We start from the raw sequence: 16787 nt of genomic DNA on the forward strand, positions 1-16787 counted from the left end.
AATATATGAAGGCAAAACGTTACAAGAATGCAATTTCATATTAATTGTATAAAAGTCTTATGAGAATTTAGAAGACAAATAACACATTGTGCTCTGATTAATAAAGTACACGAAACAAAACGTCCCGGCATTCATTCTCCATCAAACCACACGTCTGCTATTTAAATGATATTTTTTTTTTTGGGGGGGGTCCTTTGATAAAAACATTTTGGTTTTCATTACAAATTGTGTTTCTGTAATACAAATGTAGTTACAGTCCACATTCTTATGGAAAACAAATCCGGCCTCAATGTCTCAATAAGTAACGACTTGTATAACCACAGAAGCGCGTTGTCACGTAATAATTGCTTTGTTCCCAAAAGTGTTCCTTCCTAAATAGGACATGTCCACATCTTTAAATTGCTTCACATCACTAAAACAAGTCTTTTACAAGTAAAGCATAATGAATTTTAACTTTAACTATTGTGTTAAAATGGTATTAAATCAATTCATTTCTATATGTTTTGGGGTCTTGAGTTTTGGATGGTTACAAACATTTTTAATTCGGATCCTATCATCCTGTGCCAATATAACTGCAGTGAATGTAACTTCAGGATGATTTTTTTTTAGTATTGATAAAGTTGGCAAGAAACTGAAATGGCTTTTCGTTTTGATGGTGCATTGTCCTTTTCATTTCACAACGTGCCTTCATGATAAAATTGTCAAGCGCTCGAATTTGTTGCATTGCATATAAATGGGCGAATATACAATTATCTGCAAGTTTCGGGCAATAATCCAACAAAGCCATTAGCGATTTAAAGAGTCGCAGGAGTGCCCTCATCATGAAAAGGTAGTCGTCGTTGTCTACAGTGGCTCTTGGGCAGTAACATTGGCTTGTTTCATCAAAAGTGCCTTCAATTGTTTTGGACAATTTTCCTGATTTTAAGGGTGATGTCTGTACTAGTTGCATTGGAAAATTCAAAATAGGAAAAATCATACAGCAACCAGCAGCGGTATTCTTTGATGGACAATGACTCGCCAAAAAATGAGCCGATAATTTGACATTTTTATGGATATTGTAGATACACGTGTTATGTCTAAAGACTTTAGGGGGAAATGGTGATGTCATCTTGTGGTGACCGCAGCAAAACTAAAAGATGACATTATGTCACTTAATGTTAGCTAACCAGTGTTCCTCCCAAGTTTGAGGAAATCGGCAGAAGCATTTGGTGCTGATCCCCTGTAATTTGGGATCAGCACCAAAGTGGATGCTGATGATGCTCAGCCTGCAGGATACCGAGCCCTAAGCATTCTGATAAATATAAAAGAGGCACACGCCTCTGGTATTGAAGAGATTAAAGTAAAAAAAAAAAAAGCCAAAACTTGAACGGCAAATGAATGCAACCAAGAAATAAATAGTTGCATGTGTTATAAACGCCATATGCATGTGTTATTTTGACACCCCGTTTGCCAAACCATATAGGCCTACTGTAAATCGTCCAAGATTGGCAACGGTTTATTAAAAAAAAATGATGGAGATTGAAAAGTTGCAAATTAAAAATGAAACAAAACGTAATTTTTTGTAGATAAATCGATAAAGAAGTTCAGATTTTGTTTTCACTCGGACCTACCTGTACACAAATACGCAATCTTTGCATGACCCTATCGTAGAGCGTTGACCTCTAATTTCTTTGAACTCTCGTCTGATGGATATTGTTTAATCTGTGATTTTGGGTGAAACATTAGAATATTCACCAGACTTGTTTTCATAATTTTTTTTTTTTGATGTGGCAATTACCGGGAAAAGTATGGTTTCAAGCAGGACACACAGAAAATATAATTCCTACTTTCGCCGCCTTAACCCCCGAGGTGAAATATGATAGTAGATGGAGCTCTCGGAAGAATCTTCAGGGGTTGGGGTAGCTTCATCCAGATCTCGGGTCTCTGGTTGCTACAAAGAAACAAAACATGCAATGAATTAAAAGTTTTTTGAGGAGTACCACACGTGTTGTAATAAGCGCAATACCATCTCTGCATGGAACAACGAAGTGTGAGTGCGTGAGGAACATATGTGTGTGAACATATGAATATATGTGTGTGCATCCAGACGTGGGGGGGGGGGGGGGCATCACCAAAAAGGGGCACTTGCAAACCCGTGCTGAAATGTTGACACGTTTTTTCCACCGGACACTTGGCCTCCGTAAAATCAAAAAGTTGGGGGGGGGGGGGAGGTGGTACCATCTTCTAACATAGGGGGCGCTCTTCAAAACCAATGATTATATGCTAAATATGCATTATGTGCCCATTTTCAGGGCGTATTGTAAGAAATAGTAAGATAGTTTAAGGGCATTTTGGTTTTATCTCGAGGGGGAATTTAATGCGCGAGGGGGCACATTTATGGCCGCAAAAGGGGCACTTGGGAACAAACGCCCCCCCCCCCCCAGCCCCCCCCCCCCCCGGTTCCGCCGCCCCTGCCCCTCAGCATACTCACATAGGCACTGCAATCTGGGAGGCCGATGGCATGAAGTATGCTAGTGTTTTGGACCGGGTATGTCCAGTTTTTTTTATATAGCGCCCCGATCGGTTGACCATTTTTATAGCCCGTTTCGCACATGTAGTAGTCAAGTGTACACCCATTTGCAGAATTATCACTTACATATTGCCTTCGGATGAACTGCCAGCTCTGTAATCACCTGTAATTCTTTTTCTTCCTCATTAGGGCCTATGTAGCTAAATTTAGAGGTATATTTAGGGCTATTTTTGGATTTTCTTAATGTAAAAACACACGATATGAGCTCATATTGCAGCCATATCGTATATACTGGTATAGCATAGCCAAACGTTTTACACATCTAAGTTATAGACAGAGTTGTAACCAAGCCATTTTTTCCACGTCAAGTCAAGTCCCAAGACAATTTTTCACAAGTCAAGTCAAGTCCCAATAGTCAATTTTTTTTTCAAGTCAAGTTAAGTCTCGAGTCATTTAAAAAAAAAATAGTTGATGTAAGTTCGTGAACCAGTTTATGTGTTTGACGACGGAGCCGGAGTAAAGATGGGAATGGGGTTTATCAAAGCGTGCATCATGTAAGGAGATTAAAAAAATCACACTTTTTCAAACATCCTCTCTCAAACTCCTTATTTGTATCTAAAGAGTCTAAAAACCGCATTTTGATATATTATAATCAAACTTGTGCCATCGTGTTGAATGTTTGACGGACGTCTGACAAAATGTCCTTCTGTTTTCGTTTAATGCATGATATGTGAATTCTTGTTGCTTTATGGTTGCAGGCCGGTAAATCTGTCCGAAATTGCCTGCGCCGTCCAAATCACGATTTGCATGCCCTCAAAATCTTCAGTATTTGAGCATGCTGTGGGCCATGAACTGGAGGGTTTGTAAAAAATATGGGTGGAAGCCGTGCACAGGACTGTGAGCTTGTAGTTCCGTTCAATTTGGATAAAATTGGGGCCCTTAAAGCGCAATGGAGTGTAGGCATCGTTTTTCAACATGGCGATGGACTTCAGGACTATTTTCAGGGGTGATCATCTTCGGATGGAAATTTCTCCTAAAAGTCATCAGTTAACCCCCCGAAAATTGAAAAGAAAATGAAAGATGATGAAATAAGCTTTAATTTGATGTGTGTCTCGAACACCTTGGAGAGGTGTGAGTAGTTTCCCGAATTTTTGAAGTGTGAGCATTTACCATTGGGGTCTATGGAAGTTTATTTACTGGTCTGCTACCTTATGACGGATTGGGGGTAGCAGCCGTTTTCCAGTCATTAAACCCTAGTTGCATTTAGCACGCTTACAGTAAACCACTCAATGTGTAATGACCAATAACAACGGATGGTACTCAGACTACACACGGCACAAACTTCACCTCGCATGCATGCACGAGGTCGAACGGTCCATAACACACGCATAGTGCTAGTCATGATCATGTACATGACGTGTGGCAGGCTCAGGATGCCCAGCTATCGCGTGCTTGTTGTTAATTTGCTATTTCAACCGATTATAGTGCGCACGAACGCCCAGAGATTTGTGTTGTTTTTGTAACTTTACGAAACGTGTTAATGTTAGCAAGTCAAATTTATTCGAGTGAAGTCAAGTCAAGTCTGAAGTCATTTTTTTCCCAAGTCAAGTCAAGTCTCATGCAAGTAAAAAAAAAAAAAATTGCAACTCGAGTCCGACTCGAGTCCGAGTCAGCGACTTGAGTCAACAACACTGGCTATAGAAACCGAAAAGGTTTATTTCACACTTTACGCGTGCTGTTATTGCTGGTATTATCTTTTATTTAAAGGACCGATACGATCATTGACATAATTCCACTCCTATTCCTAATTATTGCATGTTTTGAGATTTAAGACTATGTGGTGTTTAGTCAACTTTGAACTGTGTATAAGCGTTCATGGCCTTATTGAGCTACAGTACTTAGTGCATTTTCTACTACTTATTATGTTACACAGTTTCACCCCTTTTTCACTGACGATTAAACTTGGAGTTGGACGCTACATACTGACTCCCTCGTCGGTTTTTTTTGTTAGGAGTTTGACTGGATGTCAATTTTTGTTCTATAAAAACTTTAAAGAGGACAGTACAGTGAAAAGACATATAATCAGCTGGTGTTACAGCTGCGGCAGACGATCAAGGCGACTCATCTTTATCATGGAAGACAAATGCGATGATCGAGCCTCTCGGGCGAGTTCAAGGGTCATACACACGCTCATCTTCATCAAGCGAAGCAGCCAGAACCCGTGTCAAAGCGGAGGCGGCGAGAGTCCGCACATCTTTTGCTGAAGCAGAGGCAACAATGAAGCTGCAGAGGGCAAACTAGATGCAGAGTTGGGATTGCTAGGCCCCAAAGAGAGGCAGCAGCAGCCTTGGCTCAAGCCAAGGCATTGGAAGCAGCCATGGAGTTGGAAACTGGATTGTCGTGCAACAAACTAAGCACAGGCTCCAGCAGACATCGATCAGCGCACAAAAGACTACATTTAGCAACGAGCTGAATTTCAGACTGGTTTTTCGTCAATGCCAAGCCGGGAACCTGCTGACAATATTAGACCCACCTCACCAGTGAATCCCGCCAACATTGAAGTCACATCATCCTTTGCAATGCAGTAAGACGTCAATGGGAAACCAGACATGTCCCCATTCCCCAAGAAGACCACTGCAGGAGACCAAAGCAACGACTTTGCCAAGTAGGCCCCTATCTCGCACGCCGTGAGTTAGTCAACACAGGACTCAACATTTTGATGATCGACCTGAAAACTACAGAGCTTGGCGATCATCATTTTACAATGCGAGTAAACACCTGCGAATAACACCAAGCGAAGAGCTCGACCTACTAGCGAAATGGCTGGGGAAAGAGTCATCAGACCACATCAAAAATATCCGTGCTTTGCACATTAAAACGACCCGACCACAGTCTGAAAAAGTCATGGGAACAGCTGAAAAAGCAATCTTCTAGAGGTAATCGAAAGCGTCCTTTTCACAAACTGGAAAGTTTTCCACGCATTAACAGCAGAGATCCTCTCAATACAAGTTGAGGCAGCATGGTGATCTGCTCATGGAGGCCCAGTACGCAATGGAGGATGGATACTTACCCTTTCCGCAGCGTTCTTACATGCGCGGTCACGTGAATACTTTATCGCAATCAATTTTCCCTTTTCGAGCTTGGTGCCGTTGGACGTGAGGTATTTTTAAATACTTTTTTTCACCCATGGACAGCTCATAAGTCCCATTTATCAGTTTTTAGAAATCTGTATCCAAAATTGTGTTCTTTTCAATGAAAAAAGAAATATTTTTCAGAGCAGCTCTGACCTCCCCATGCCTTTTACGTTACGGATTTTCAGTCTGGGTCACGTGCGCCCCCGCGCCATTGCGCAATCACAATTTCAAGCAAGATGGCGGTATCCGCGAAACGGTTTATCTTACTTCTTTGCTGAATTCATCTGCTCAGAAGTCAAAACCAGAAATGACCTAAGTTTCATCATCTCCAGCAACAACAGCGGCCCCGTGAGAGCTGAGAAATCCACCACTAGAAATATGAGAGAGCACCCATATCCGTATACACAAGACAGATGTCTCCATAGCGCCTGATTCGAGTGCAGACTCTGATGCAAAGAAGAGTGATCCTGGTAAAAGCTGCCCCATCCATCGAAAACCCCTCAATAAATGCAGGGTTTTCAGTGCAAAGACCACAGACGAGCGAAGGGCCTGCTGCGCATCATTCTCTCATATCTTGCAAAGGAGTGTATGTATGATTCCACTGGAATGCACCGAATGCAACAATGATCATCACAGCACGGCCATGCATCCTGGTCCTGCCCCCTGGACAAGCTGTATAAGCATTGTCTGTAAGGTTATGTCATTTCTTTTCTCATTTATCTGTTGCTGAATTTAGAGGTATTTAGGGACATTTTCCGACTCATCAGACTCTTATGTAAACTCACAGATTTTTTTGTAAACACGCCGGAATGATCCGTCCCTACCCGGACCCCGTCTGCAAGAGACCGAGAGATCGTTCCTTTCATTGCGCAAGTAGCGATATACTTACTGCTTAGTATACACCGGAAGGAATATTCACGGTTTATGTTAATATAATTCCATTGGGTTGCAGACCAGTATAAAGTAAACTGCCATGAGCCCCAGTGATATATGCGCTCACCTCCAAAATTACTCACAACTACCTGTATCAAAGTTGTTTGAAACACACATCAGATTAAAGCTTATTTCATCGTCTTTCATTTTCCAATGAATTTTGTTGGGGTTACCCAATGATTTTTGGGAGAAAACTCCATCCAAACATAATCACCACTAAAAGTAGTCCTGTAGCTCATCGCCATTTTGAACAATAATGCCTGAGCTGCATTGCAAAAGACAGTTGTAGAACCCATTTTCATTCAAATTTCACAGCAATACGATCTTGCAATCCTGTTCACAGCTTCCAACCTTCTTTTTACTTTTTCTACAAAAGCCTCAAGTTCTGGCCTTGCCCACAAAATGATATTATACCGGATAATTTGAGAGCATGCAAATCGTGATTTGACCGGCGTAGGCAATTTCGGGCCATACTCAGAATCGATGATTGAGGGACTGGGAACCACATATACACGTATACCAAATGACCCACTCAAGAAGTGCGGCTAAAGTAAAGGTCTAGATTAAAACATGTTCCTGCTTCAAAGCCTTCAAATGGTCATTCAATATCGGAGCTCTTTTTTTGGCCTGGTGAACAATTCCCAACATATAAACCGCCATTGGTATCTTGACAGTGGTGCAATTGTACAGGAAGTATACTGAAAGGAAGACAACCCCCCCCCCTAAAAAAACCCCAAAACACTCAAATAAATGTATATTCATCTTACATGTGTGACTTTCAATCCAGTCGGTATATGCCGAAAGTCTTGTGTAAATACCGTATCGACCTTCCACGGCGCACCCTTCACCCCAGCTGACAATGCCTATCTGGACCCATCGTTTGCTGCCGTCTGCAACGGTCATCTGCCTCATGACTGGCCCTCCCGAGTCTCCCTTGCACGCATCCACGCCTCCCTCCGGTACTCCCGCACAAAACGCGATTGCAGGCTTGTAAGCGGACACACTCGTACACTCATAGTGGTTGATGAAACTGTCCCTGCATTCTCTGTTACTGCGCACGGGGACAACAAGGTATTGAAGGAGAGACGAGGTAGGCCTGTATCCGTCAAAGCACCGATTACCGGAATCATAGGGTTGCGTAGTGCCCCATCCAGCCACATATGGTGGTTCTCCGTGTGGTGAATAAAGTGCTCTTTCTGATTGTAGAAAATAATCAAATGCTTATCATCATTACATTGATAGTAATACTAATTTGGGGGCTAATCATCCTTACTTGCAACTGAGAATCTAAATTGCGAAGGACGCGGCTACAACGTGGCCGAGCCAAAGGCGTGCAAAGGCGCCTTTGACAGCCGCCATTATGACCCATGTGGGAACCACAGCCAGAGATCGAAAGTGTTTTAGTTATGCAGAGTGAGGAAAAACTGCAGAGCCCGGAGAAAAACCCTCTCGGCACAGAATCGACGCACAACTCTGCTAACATTATGGTCTGAGTCGGGAATCGAACCCGGGCCACAGTGATGAGAGAGCTTTACGCACTAGCCAACCATGCCACCATAACATTAGTGGGTTGAGGGATATAGATGAGGAAAAAGACATCGAGAATAATGAAAGGGAAGCTGGTTGACCAAATGGGACCTTGATCCGAAACGGCTCTGCGAACCAGTGAAGTTTTTAAAATTAAAAAAGGGTCAATGAGCCCTCACTCGACTGGTTTTAGGGTCCTGGCGTTATGGCATCTTCTGAGCCATAATTGCAATGAGTACGGTCCAAGCTACTTTTTTAAGGTCCTACTTATTGTTTGGGCATTTCCAGCTCAGGTCGAAGTCATAAATTCGGAGCTTCTTCCATAGTTGAGTTGATACGAACTCTAGTAAGCCTAAAAAAAGAGAAGTAAACGATCACTCTACAATCTAAGTCGAGGAATCGCTCCTAGAAAGTCTTGCAATGAAAACTCCTTCAATCGTGTATTACTTAAAAAACGTGATGGCTCACGCAAGCGTACTATTTTGTGATCGACTTTTTGCATGTACCTGGCTGCTTAAGTAAACGCTTCTCTTATAAGTAAACATTTAGGCGCCCTCACCTTTCATAGCAAGTTTTGGCATGCAGATTGGTCTTATTCCTGAGCTCAGCATGACATCACGGCTCAATCGTAAAACGGCAATATCATTATCAAGGTCCGAATTAAACGCCTCATGCTTTATTAGGGCGTCGTCTCCATCAAGGGTATACACAAGGGCTGGGTCCAACAGTCGAAGAGCTGACCTGGATTTATTACGAATTCCTGAAATAAAGCGAAACAACATCATGACACCATACAGTCCTACAACTATGACAAAATTGACGGGCCACCGCAGTGTGAATTAATTATTCAATTCAGACGCAAGCGCCCGTGGTATCCACTTACAATCTGGGAAGTGAATTATGTCTATGATCAGTCCCATATATGGTGATCAGTCACATGATGATCAGTCACATGATGACAACCATGTGACTTTCTTCGTGAATCTGATTGGTTAACATGAATATTGGGTCTGGTAAAATCGGATCCGGTGAAATTATTTTTTTTTAGCGCACACCTCTGTACGATGCCCTGATGATCTCATAAACCAAAAATTGGAAAGGTATGCGTCGGGCTTAAGATACAAATGTACTCGTCGGTTAATTCAGCCAGATAATGGTTTTATTGACCATCGACCCGAGCTTAATTATGTAAGGTTGGTACTATTATTGCATTAATCTTTGCACTAGGCGGGCCCTACGTTACATTTATCAGTTAACGAAAGCTGTAATGTATAGAATGCATATTCTGATATGTTTCGCGAACTATGGCTCCAGACCCAACACTTAATCATACATGAGATTGTTCACGAGTAACTATAATATCAGGTAAACGATGCAGAGGTACAGAGTTCATCACTGGCTTATTTTTGTGACTATGCATGCATTATAAACTCATCGGGAGTAACCAGCCATATGGTTGCGAACACAAAGCGTCATGCTGTAGTTAGGCAAAACTGATCAGATTACATACTTATTACACGCTATAACAGAGCAGTGAAATTCACGCACCCCAAAAAAACGTGGCCTTTGGGACATTGTATTTCTCAAACAATATGCTCAGTATGATTGAAATGTTAAAATATAACGGAAGAAGAAATTCTAAACTTCATGTCAGTGAAAAAAAAATTGCCGTCATCGATGCCGAAACGTCAATACTGGTTACTGGTAAAGCTGACCTTCAAATCTGGAAGAAATTGTTCGGCGTCCCCAAATCTATGTATTTATATCAGTTTCTAGGAATTTACGGAAGTTGTTATTTCACGAACAGTTGACCACACATATCATCTAAATATATTCCGAATTTCTGCTTAATTTTTTTTTTTGCTAACGCTTGTGTTACATATTGAATCATCTCTAAAGAAAATTTCGGCCACTAATTTTATTAGCGACCAAACCCACGTATATGGTTCTCTAATAGCACAGTACGTGTAGACGCTACGGTTGACCGATTTCGGCCCGGCCACACAATGGACAATCGCATATTAGCATATTCATTAGCGTCACTCGGCGTGACTTGGCGTGGGTCTTGGTATTGACCAATAGTAGCCGGCAAAAAGGGTGATATTTATCAATTAATAACTCGTGAAGGAGGCTTTTACGCAAATGTTTACTGCACGACATAATGGACAGGAACCTTATTAATATTTGTAAAGCTTGAAAAGATTGACAGACATTGCTTACGCCAGTGTTACAGCTTTCAAATATGCACGTGGCCAGGCCTAATTTTCCAATTTCAACGAAAAGTAAAGAACATATCACAACGATGTTTAGCACAGACTTGGATCATTATAAGGGAATAAACCCTGAAAGTTGCATGAAGATACGGTCTTTCAAACGGGAGAAATTATTTTTGAAAGATTTCGCCAACCAACGTGAACATGTGCGTGTACGTGTAGTTTCATTCAAACTAAAGTGTTATATAACCTTTAGAAATCGCCCTGCGCAGCCACATGGCTGTAACGGCTTGTTGGCCCGTAGAACCGGTGCCCGAGTAATGGGAAACCTGTTTATACCTCTATACGTCGACATATTTATTTGGAATAGTGAACGCTATTTCTCCGAGAATTATTTGTAATGTATGCCTTAATCATTAAGTTTTGACCAATTATAAATGTCCAAACAACCTACCTGTATATACTCTGATGGCAGACCATGGGCAGTGGTTGTCTCTGAAGCAGTGTGCAGCTGTCAGAACCCAGTTACGAGCAATGAGACTACCACCACAGAAAAACCTGGGCTGGAAAATTAGCAAGTATTTTTTTAATTTTGCAACATTTTATCAATCCCAACCACAATTTATGGTTAAGTGCAAACTGCTTTGCGCAAAAATGAAAAAAAAAAAAAATTGGACGGCTGCAATTAGCTGCTTGAGGCAATTAAATGATACAGAGTTTAAGATTCCTTGCCTAATGGTAGTCTTTTAACTTTAGTCCTACAAGCATCGCTTTAAGACAACCAAGAATGTAATGCATTACTACCTCACATCTTCTGCAGTTCCGATGACAGAAGAGCGCCACCTGCCAGGGCCACTGGCCTTCTGCAGCATCAGTGCCGCCGGATATCCTTCCAAATATCCTCTGTTCTGCATATTCACTGTACCCGCAGGCCGCGTAGTCGTCTTAAACGAAAAAGAGATCGGGGTCGAATTAAAAATGGTGTCATATATTTCCCACATGATCAAAAATGGTTAGGGAGCGTGATTCAACAAAGCAGAATATAAATGCTGCGTCGATGAAATGTTAAGCAATTCACTATTCAGGATAGTTGCCGTTAGGGGCGCATAGCGTATATCCTCTTTAATACATCTTCCTTTACAGGAGGATATATACATTTTTGTTGCACTATGTAACTTAGACGTTTTCTTGACTGCGGCAATGGAGATGTTGATGGAGATACACAGCTTTAGAGTATCGCCATGTATCTGGAGGAGAAGAGATATGAAGCATTACTGCCTTACTTTCTGGGCAAGGTCCATTGCTGACGACCTGTATGTCCAAGTCCAGCAGACAGCCTGCAGCCTTCATTCTGCAGATGCTGGTGTACGTTCGACCGTTACTCCCACAGTATTGCTCCTGGCCTACGTCATCACACTGCCGCGGGTGGATGCAGTGGCATGTTGATGGGCCGTTGCTGTTGGCCACACATCTCTCCCAAACCTCACAGTTGCAGTCATCTGGCCCCAATAGCGGGCCTGTGCCACCAGGAACATCGGCTGTCAAAAAAGAGTTAGGATTCTTGCATTGAACTCTTGGGTGTCAAATATTGGAGTCAATTCTCTCTGTACTGCCGTCTCTTTAGACATTTAATTGCAAAGTTTTCAAAGAGCCTTTTAAAAAGACTGTAAGGGTACAATTAATGTTAAGCAATTCACTATTCAGGATAGTTGCCGTTAGGGGCGCATAGCGTATATCCTCTTTAATACATCTTCCTTTACAGGAGGATATATACATTTTTGTTGCGCTATGTAACTTAAGACGTTTTCTTGACTGGGGCAATGGAGATGTCCAGATGTGTGTTTTTCTGTAATTCTATTTTTATGTACGACCTTTCAAACACTTTCCTACGTGTAATTGTATGACATGTTAAAATAATAACGAATCTCAAATCGGGATATAAACAGTAGCAGGGACCGATTATACGAAACTCTTCTTATCTTATCTTGGGACTTATTAAAGTCGAGTCACAGGTCTAAGATCGATCTTAGCTAAGGCGCGTTGTACGACCGACTTCGCTAAACCCATCTTATAGCAAGACGCATCAAAACTGCCAATTTGATAGCAGTTTCGTATTTGTTTTTACCGCTCGACGAATCAGTCGTTGAAAAGAAAAACGCAAAACCATTTCCGCGCACAGAAAATTACTCTAATCAATAAATTTCACACTTAAGGTTGGGCTACATCAGATACGATAGAGTCATTCTTGCTCAGGGGCGTAAATCCCAGAGTGGGGATGGGATTATATATCTCCCCACTTTTTGACCATGGGGGATGAGCTATTGAATCATCCCCCACTTAATTAATGAGAAAAAAAAATGATTTTGAGGTCATTTTTCAACATCCCAACGACCAAAATGCATTCAATAACACTGAAAAGTGGTGAAACGAAGAACATAAGCATTTAAAATGCACCTATTTGATGCAAGTATATACATACTGATATACATCTATATCCCGAAGAGCGCCTTAGTGTAATGTGGTGTCAGCCCCCCCCCCCTTTTCGAATTTCCACATGCGGGCAATTTTTGGATTTTGGTCATCCCCCATCCCACCCCAAACTCACCGGCACAGATTTACGTCAATGTTCTTGTTCCCCACTTCATCACTCTACTTCAAATCCTTTCAAATCTGTTTCTACAGCGATTTTCTTCCTCGAAACTATAACTCTAAGCCAACACTCGTCGTTAACGGCAATAATTTCCAGACTTTATAATAATTAACGCACGCATTAATGACATCAGACGACCCTCAGACCGATCTTAAATTAAGACGAGTTCAGCCGCGTTTCAAAGAAAGTCTTAAATTTGGTGAAATCGATCCTAGGGTGAGTCGCGAGCTAAGACGAGTCACCCTTCCCAAGACGCGTCTTGGACATTAGCGGCCCAGGACATTACGAAGTACAGTGGAGCACTTTTATAACAAGGTCCCTGGGACTTTACAAAATACCTTGTTAAGTACCTTTGTATTATCAGTAATGAAAAACAAAGAAAAACAAATACTTTCGACCTAAAATTGTTCTTTTTATAAGCAGGAGGTTGTATTGACATTGATCTTTTTTTTATCAAGGTTCGACTGTACATGTACAGGAAAATCGCCTCTTTAATGATATCTCACCATTTGTAGATTGTAGCAGCGCACATGCATCCCTAAAGGTGTGAATTCAAACCACGCAACCATTGCTTGTAAAGTAAAATGTAATCATTGTGGTTATTTTAAAAAAGTGTATCAGCAGTGTAAGAGTGAATTTGTCTTCTTTTAAATAAAGACAATCGTGGAGATGAGGACTTTAGATAACAGTTCTTTTGATACGTGATCAAAGTCACTGTCTTCAATTGCATTTTTTTCACCACATCATTGACTATATATACATACCGCGATTTGTTTCACTCTCCGTTGTTCCATTCTCGCTGTTCCGACTTTCTGTAGTTTCCATGCTTGGTGAGACTGTAGGATCTACAGGTGACTCTGAACTCTCGGAAGAATAGTCGGACAACAAGGAATCTTCAGTGGGCAATTGCAAACTTGGACCTGCCACAAGGTGAATGGTCCATAAATTATGTAGCGTGTTGATTGGGGGGGGGGGGTGTCGGGACATAATCAGAACGACAGTTTGCACACCTGGTACAACACAACACGTCTTATACCTTCAAACATGTGACTCAACTCCACAGAAACTTCTAAAACAAGATGGCATCCGCAAACTGGTTTTCCAGTCTGTTTGGCAGGGGCATCTGTCCAGCCGTCAAAGCGAAACAGCACCCTATAGCCATAGAGCTATATTAAATTACAGCTCACTAGTCTAACGCTAATAAATTAAGTACACATGCCCACAGTATATGTCAAATTCATTCATCATGCAAACTCGATAGATTATCTACAGAAATTATAGTATTGTATGTGTTGCCTTTACCGGACGCTGGAAGTGCTTCACGGTGTTATAGATTATGCCTTGTGGGAACACGTACAACAGTACACCAAGTGATGTTAAAAACATCACATTTTATATCCATAGGCCTACTAAACAAAAGGTAGGTTTGTAAGAGAGTATGAGCCAGCTACAATTAATTAAAACCCCTTTGAGATATGAACTCTGTCACAATAAAAGTATAAATACTTGGAAACGATTGGCAATGTCTTCAGATGGGAGAATGATCACCGTACATTGTTGGTAACTTGGCGTTAAAGGTAAAAAAGGTGGAAAACTGAAGGTGTAAAGATGCATTTATGCTTACTTTCTGGGCAAGGTCCATTGCTGACGACCTGTATGTCCAAGTCCAGCAGACAGCCTGCAGCCTTCATTCTGCAGATGCTGGGGTACGTCCGACCATCACTCCCACAGTATTGCTCCTGGCCTACGTCATCACACTGCTGCGGGTGGATGCAGTGGCATGTTGATGGGCCGTTGCTGTTGGCCACACATCTCTCCCACACCTCACAGTTACAATCATCTGGAATTGGAATAATGGATTCAGCTGCTGGATAATATGTACATTTGCATATTATACATATAACAAGGATATTTGCAGTGACATCGTGTACAGATAGGCCTACCCAGTTAATGATGAAAAAACTGACAACAGCATGTACCATTTTAATTTTTTTTTTGGGGGGGGGGGGGGCGTGGGCGTGGCAACTTAATTTCTCAGTTATAAGTAGTTTCAAACATGTTAATTGATATTTTACAATCACGGTGCACAAATTAGAATAAAGGGGAATGTTTCCCCAATGTAACTATACTGCATAAGGGCGATTGCGATACATCGCTGCCATTACGTACCAGCCTCGCCTCCATGGGCGCGTGTGCGTTCTTTCATTAACCCCTGGCCGTGGGGAATACGTTAACAGCGATGCTGACTGGCTATTCAGGGCGTACTGAGCGCGTATTTCGAAAACTGCGCGCCCTTTATTCGCTCATATAATCTCCTACACGTCAAGTACAAACGAAATGAGTGTCACTATTATACTTGAAATTGAATAACTTTTGATTTACATGTGATTGATTTGTGTTGTAAAGGGACAACAAGCGTGCGTATATGTCATCATAACGCCACGTCGAAATCTCATTATGCCTCAAAAATCAAAAACCTTTAAGCACCGTATCGCGCGTTAATCTATTTTTGACCAAAAATGGGCAAAATAATGAGAAAAAAATGTTGTCATAAGTTCAATGTGCAATTGGGGCAAATTTGAACAACCGGATTCAGATTCAGCACTAGCGAATTAGTAAAGTTGACCTTATTGCAAGTTGACACCAGAAAGTTAAGACGAACCTCAACTTCTAGACCTGAGAAAGATTTTGGCCCATGGCCTAAGGGCTAAAACCTATCCAGATTCGAAAACGTGTTGATGGAGATGCACAGCTTTAGAGTATCGCCATGTGTCTGGAGGAGAAGAGATATGAAGCATTACTGTCTTACTTTCTGGGCAAGGTCCATTGCTGACGACCTGTATGTCCAAGTCCAGCAGACAGCCTGCAGCCTTCATTCTGCAGATACTGGGGTACGTTCGACCGTTACTCCCACAGTATTGCTCCTGGCCTACGTCATCACACTGCCGCGGGTGGATGCAGTGGCATGTTGATGGACCGTTGCTGTTGGCCACACATCTCTCCCACACCTCACAGTTACAGTCATCCGGCCCCAATAGCGGGCCTGTGTCATCAGAAACATCGGCTGTCAAAAAAAGGAGCTAGGATTCTTGCATTGAACTCTTGGGTGTCAAATATTGGAGTAAATTCTCTTTGTACTGCCGTCTCTTTAGACGTTTTCAAAAAGCCTTTTAAAAAGACTGTAAGGGTAGTCTTTTACAGTGGAGAAAAATGTAATTTCCAATCTTCAAAAAATAAAGTTGTACATGTATACCTCTAAAAACGTTGTGAACATACTTATGGTGAATTTATACGACTTCTGTGGTTCAAATCAATAAGAATGATAAATTGCATATTTTAAGTATTGTTCTAGGCATACAATTGTATTTGTTACTATAATGGAATCCTTATATCATTATGTTACTTTCTGCTCTGGTAACTGAACCAAATACATGTTCATGGTAGTTAATGAGTAACCACTAATCACGATTTTACTTCAGACAGAACTAGAGGTTGTAGGAACAACCACACGGTGTTGGGCCATTGATTACCGCAAACTTTGCCACACATAAAATGCATGTTTAAATCCATGTTTGACCTAGTCAACATGCCGCTAGAGGGCGCTCTAACATTTGATGACATCACCTGTAATTTGTTTCTATAAAGTACAGTCTAGGCAGTCACTCACATCGTTGAAAGTAATTTCACATCTTTTACTAATTTCAAATTATAAGGCACTTCCGGTTACGACTGGAAGGAGGAGTCAGGTGATTTTGCACTTAATACCAAATATAAAGACCCTGCAATATTGTATCGATTGCCATAAAAACTAATTCAAATCT

At 41.5% G+C, this 16787-nt stretch overlaps 1 protein-coding gene across 1 annotated transcript in view; it reads right to left on the reverse strand.

The window, feature by feature from the left end:
- Positions 1-1751: 1751 nt before the first annotated feature.
- The window catches only part of LOC119720191 (sushi, von Willebrand factor type A, EGF and pentraxin domain-containing protein 1-like), a 41924-nt gene continuing 26888 nt past the window's right edge, over positions 1752-16787 (reverse strand). Inside the window, exons 13-21 of the mRNA XM_038189771.1 lie at positions 15776-16030; positions 14591-14806; positions 13731-13886; positions 11600-11854; positions 11121-11260; positions 10771-10879; positions 8663-8863; positions 7344-7772; positions 1752-1930 (exon numbers count right to left, since the gene is read on the reverse strand). Coding sequence (XP_038045699.1) covers positions 1905-1930; positions 7344-7772; positions 8663-8863; positions 10771-10879; positions 11121-11260; positions 11600-11854; positions 13731-13886; positions 14591-14806; positions 15776-16030 — 1787 coding nt within the window. The 3' untranslated portion in view covers positions 1752-1904. The remainder of the gene's footprint in view (positions 1931-7343; positions 7773-8662; positions 8864-10770; positions 10880-11120; positions 11261-11599; positions 11855-13730; positions 13887-14590; positions 14807-15775; positions 16031-16787) is intronic.

The sequence above is a fragment of the Patiria miniata genome, unplaced genomic scaffold (genome assembly GCF_015706575.1).
Source record: "Patiria miniata isolate m_02_andy unplaced genomic scaffold, ASM1570657v1 HiC_scaffold_9, whole genome shotgun sequence".
Lineage (NCBI taxonomy): Eukaryota > Metazoa > Echinodermata > Asteroidea > Valvatida > Asterinidae > Patiria > Patiria miniata.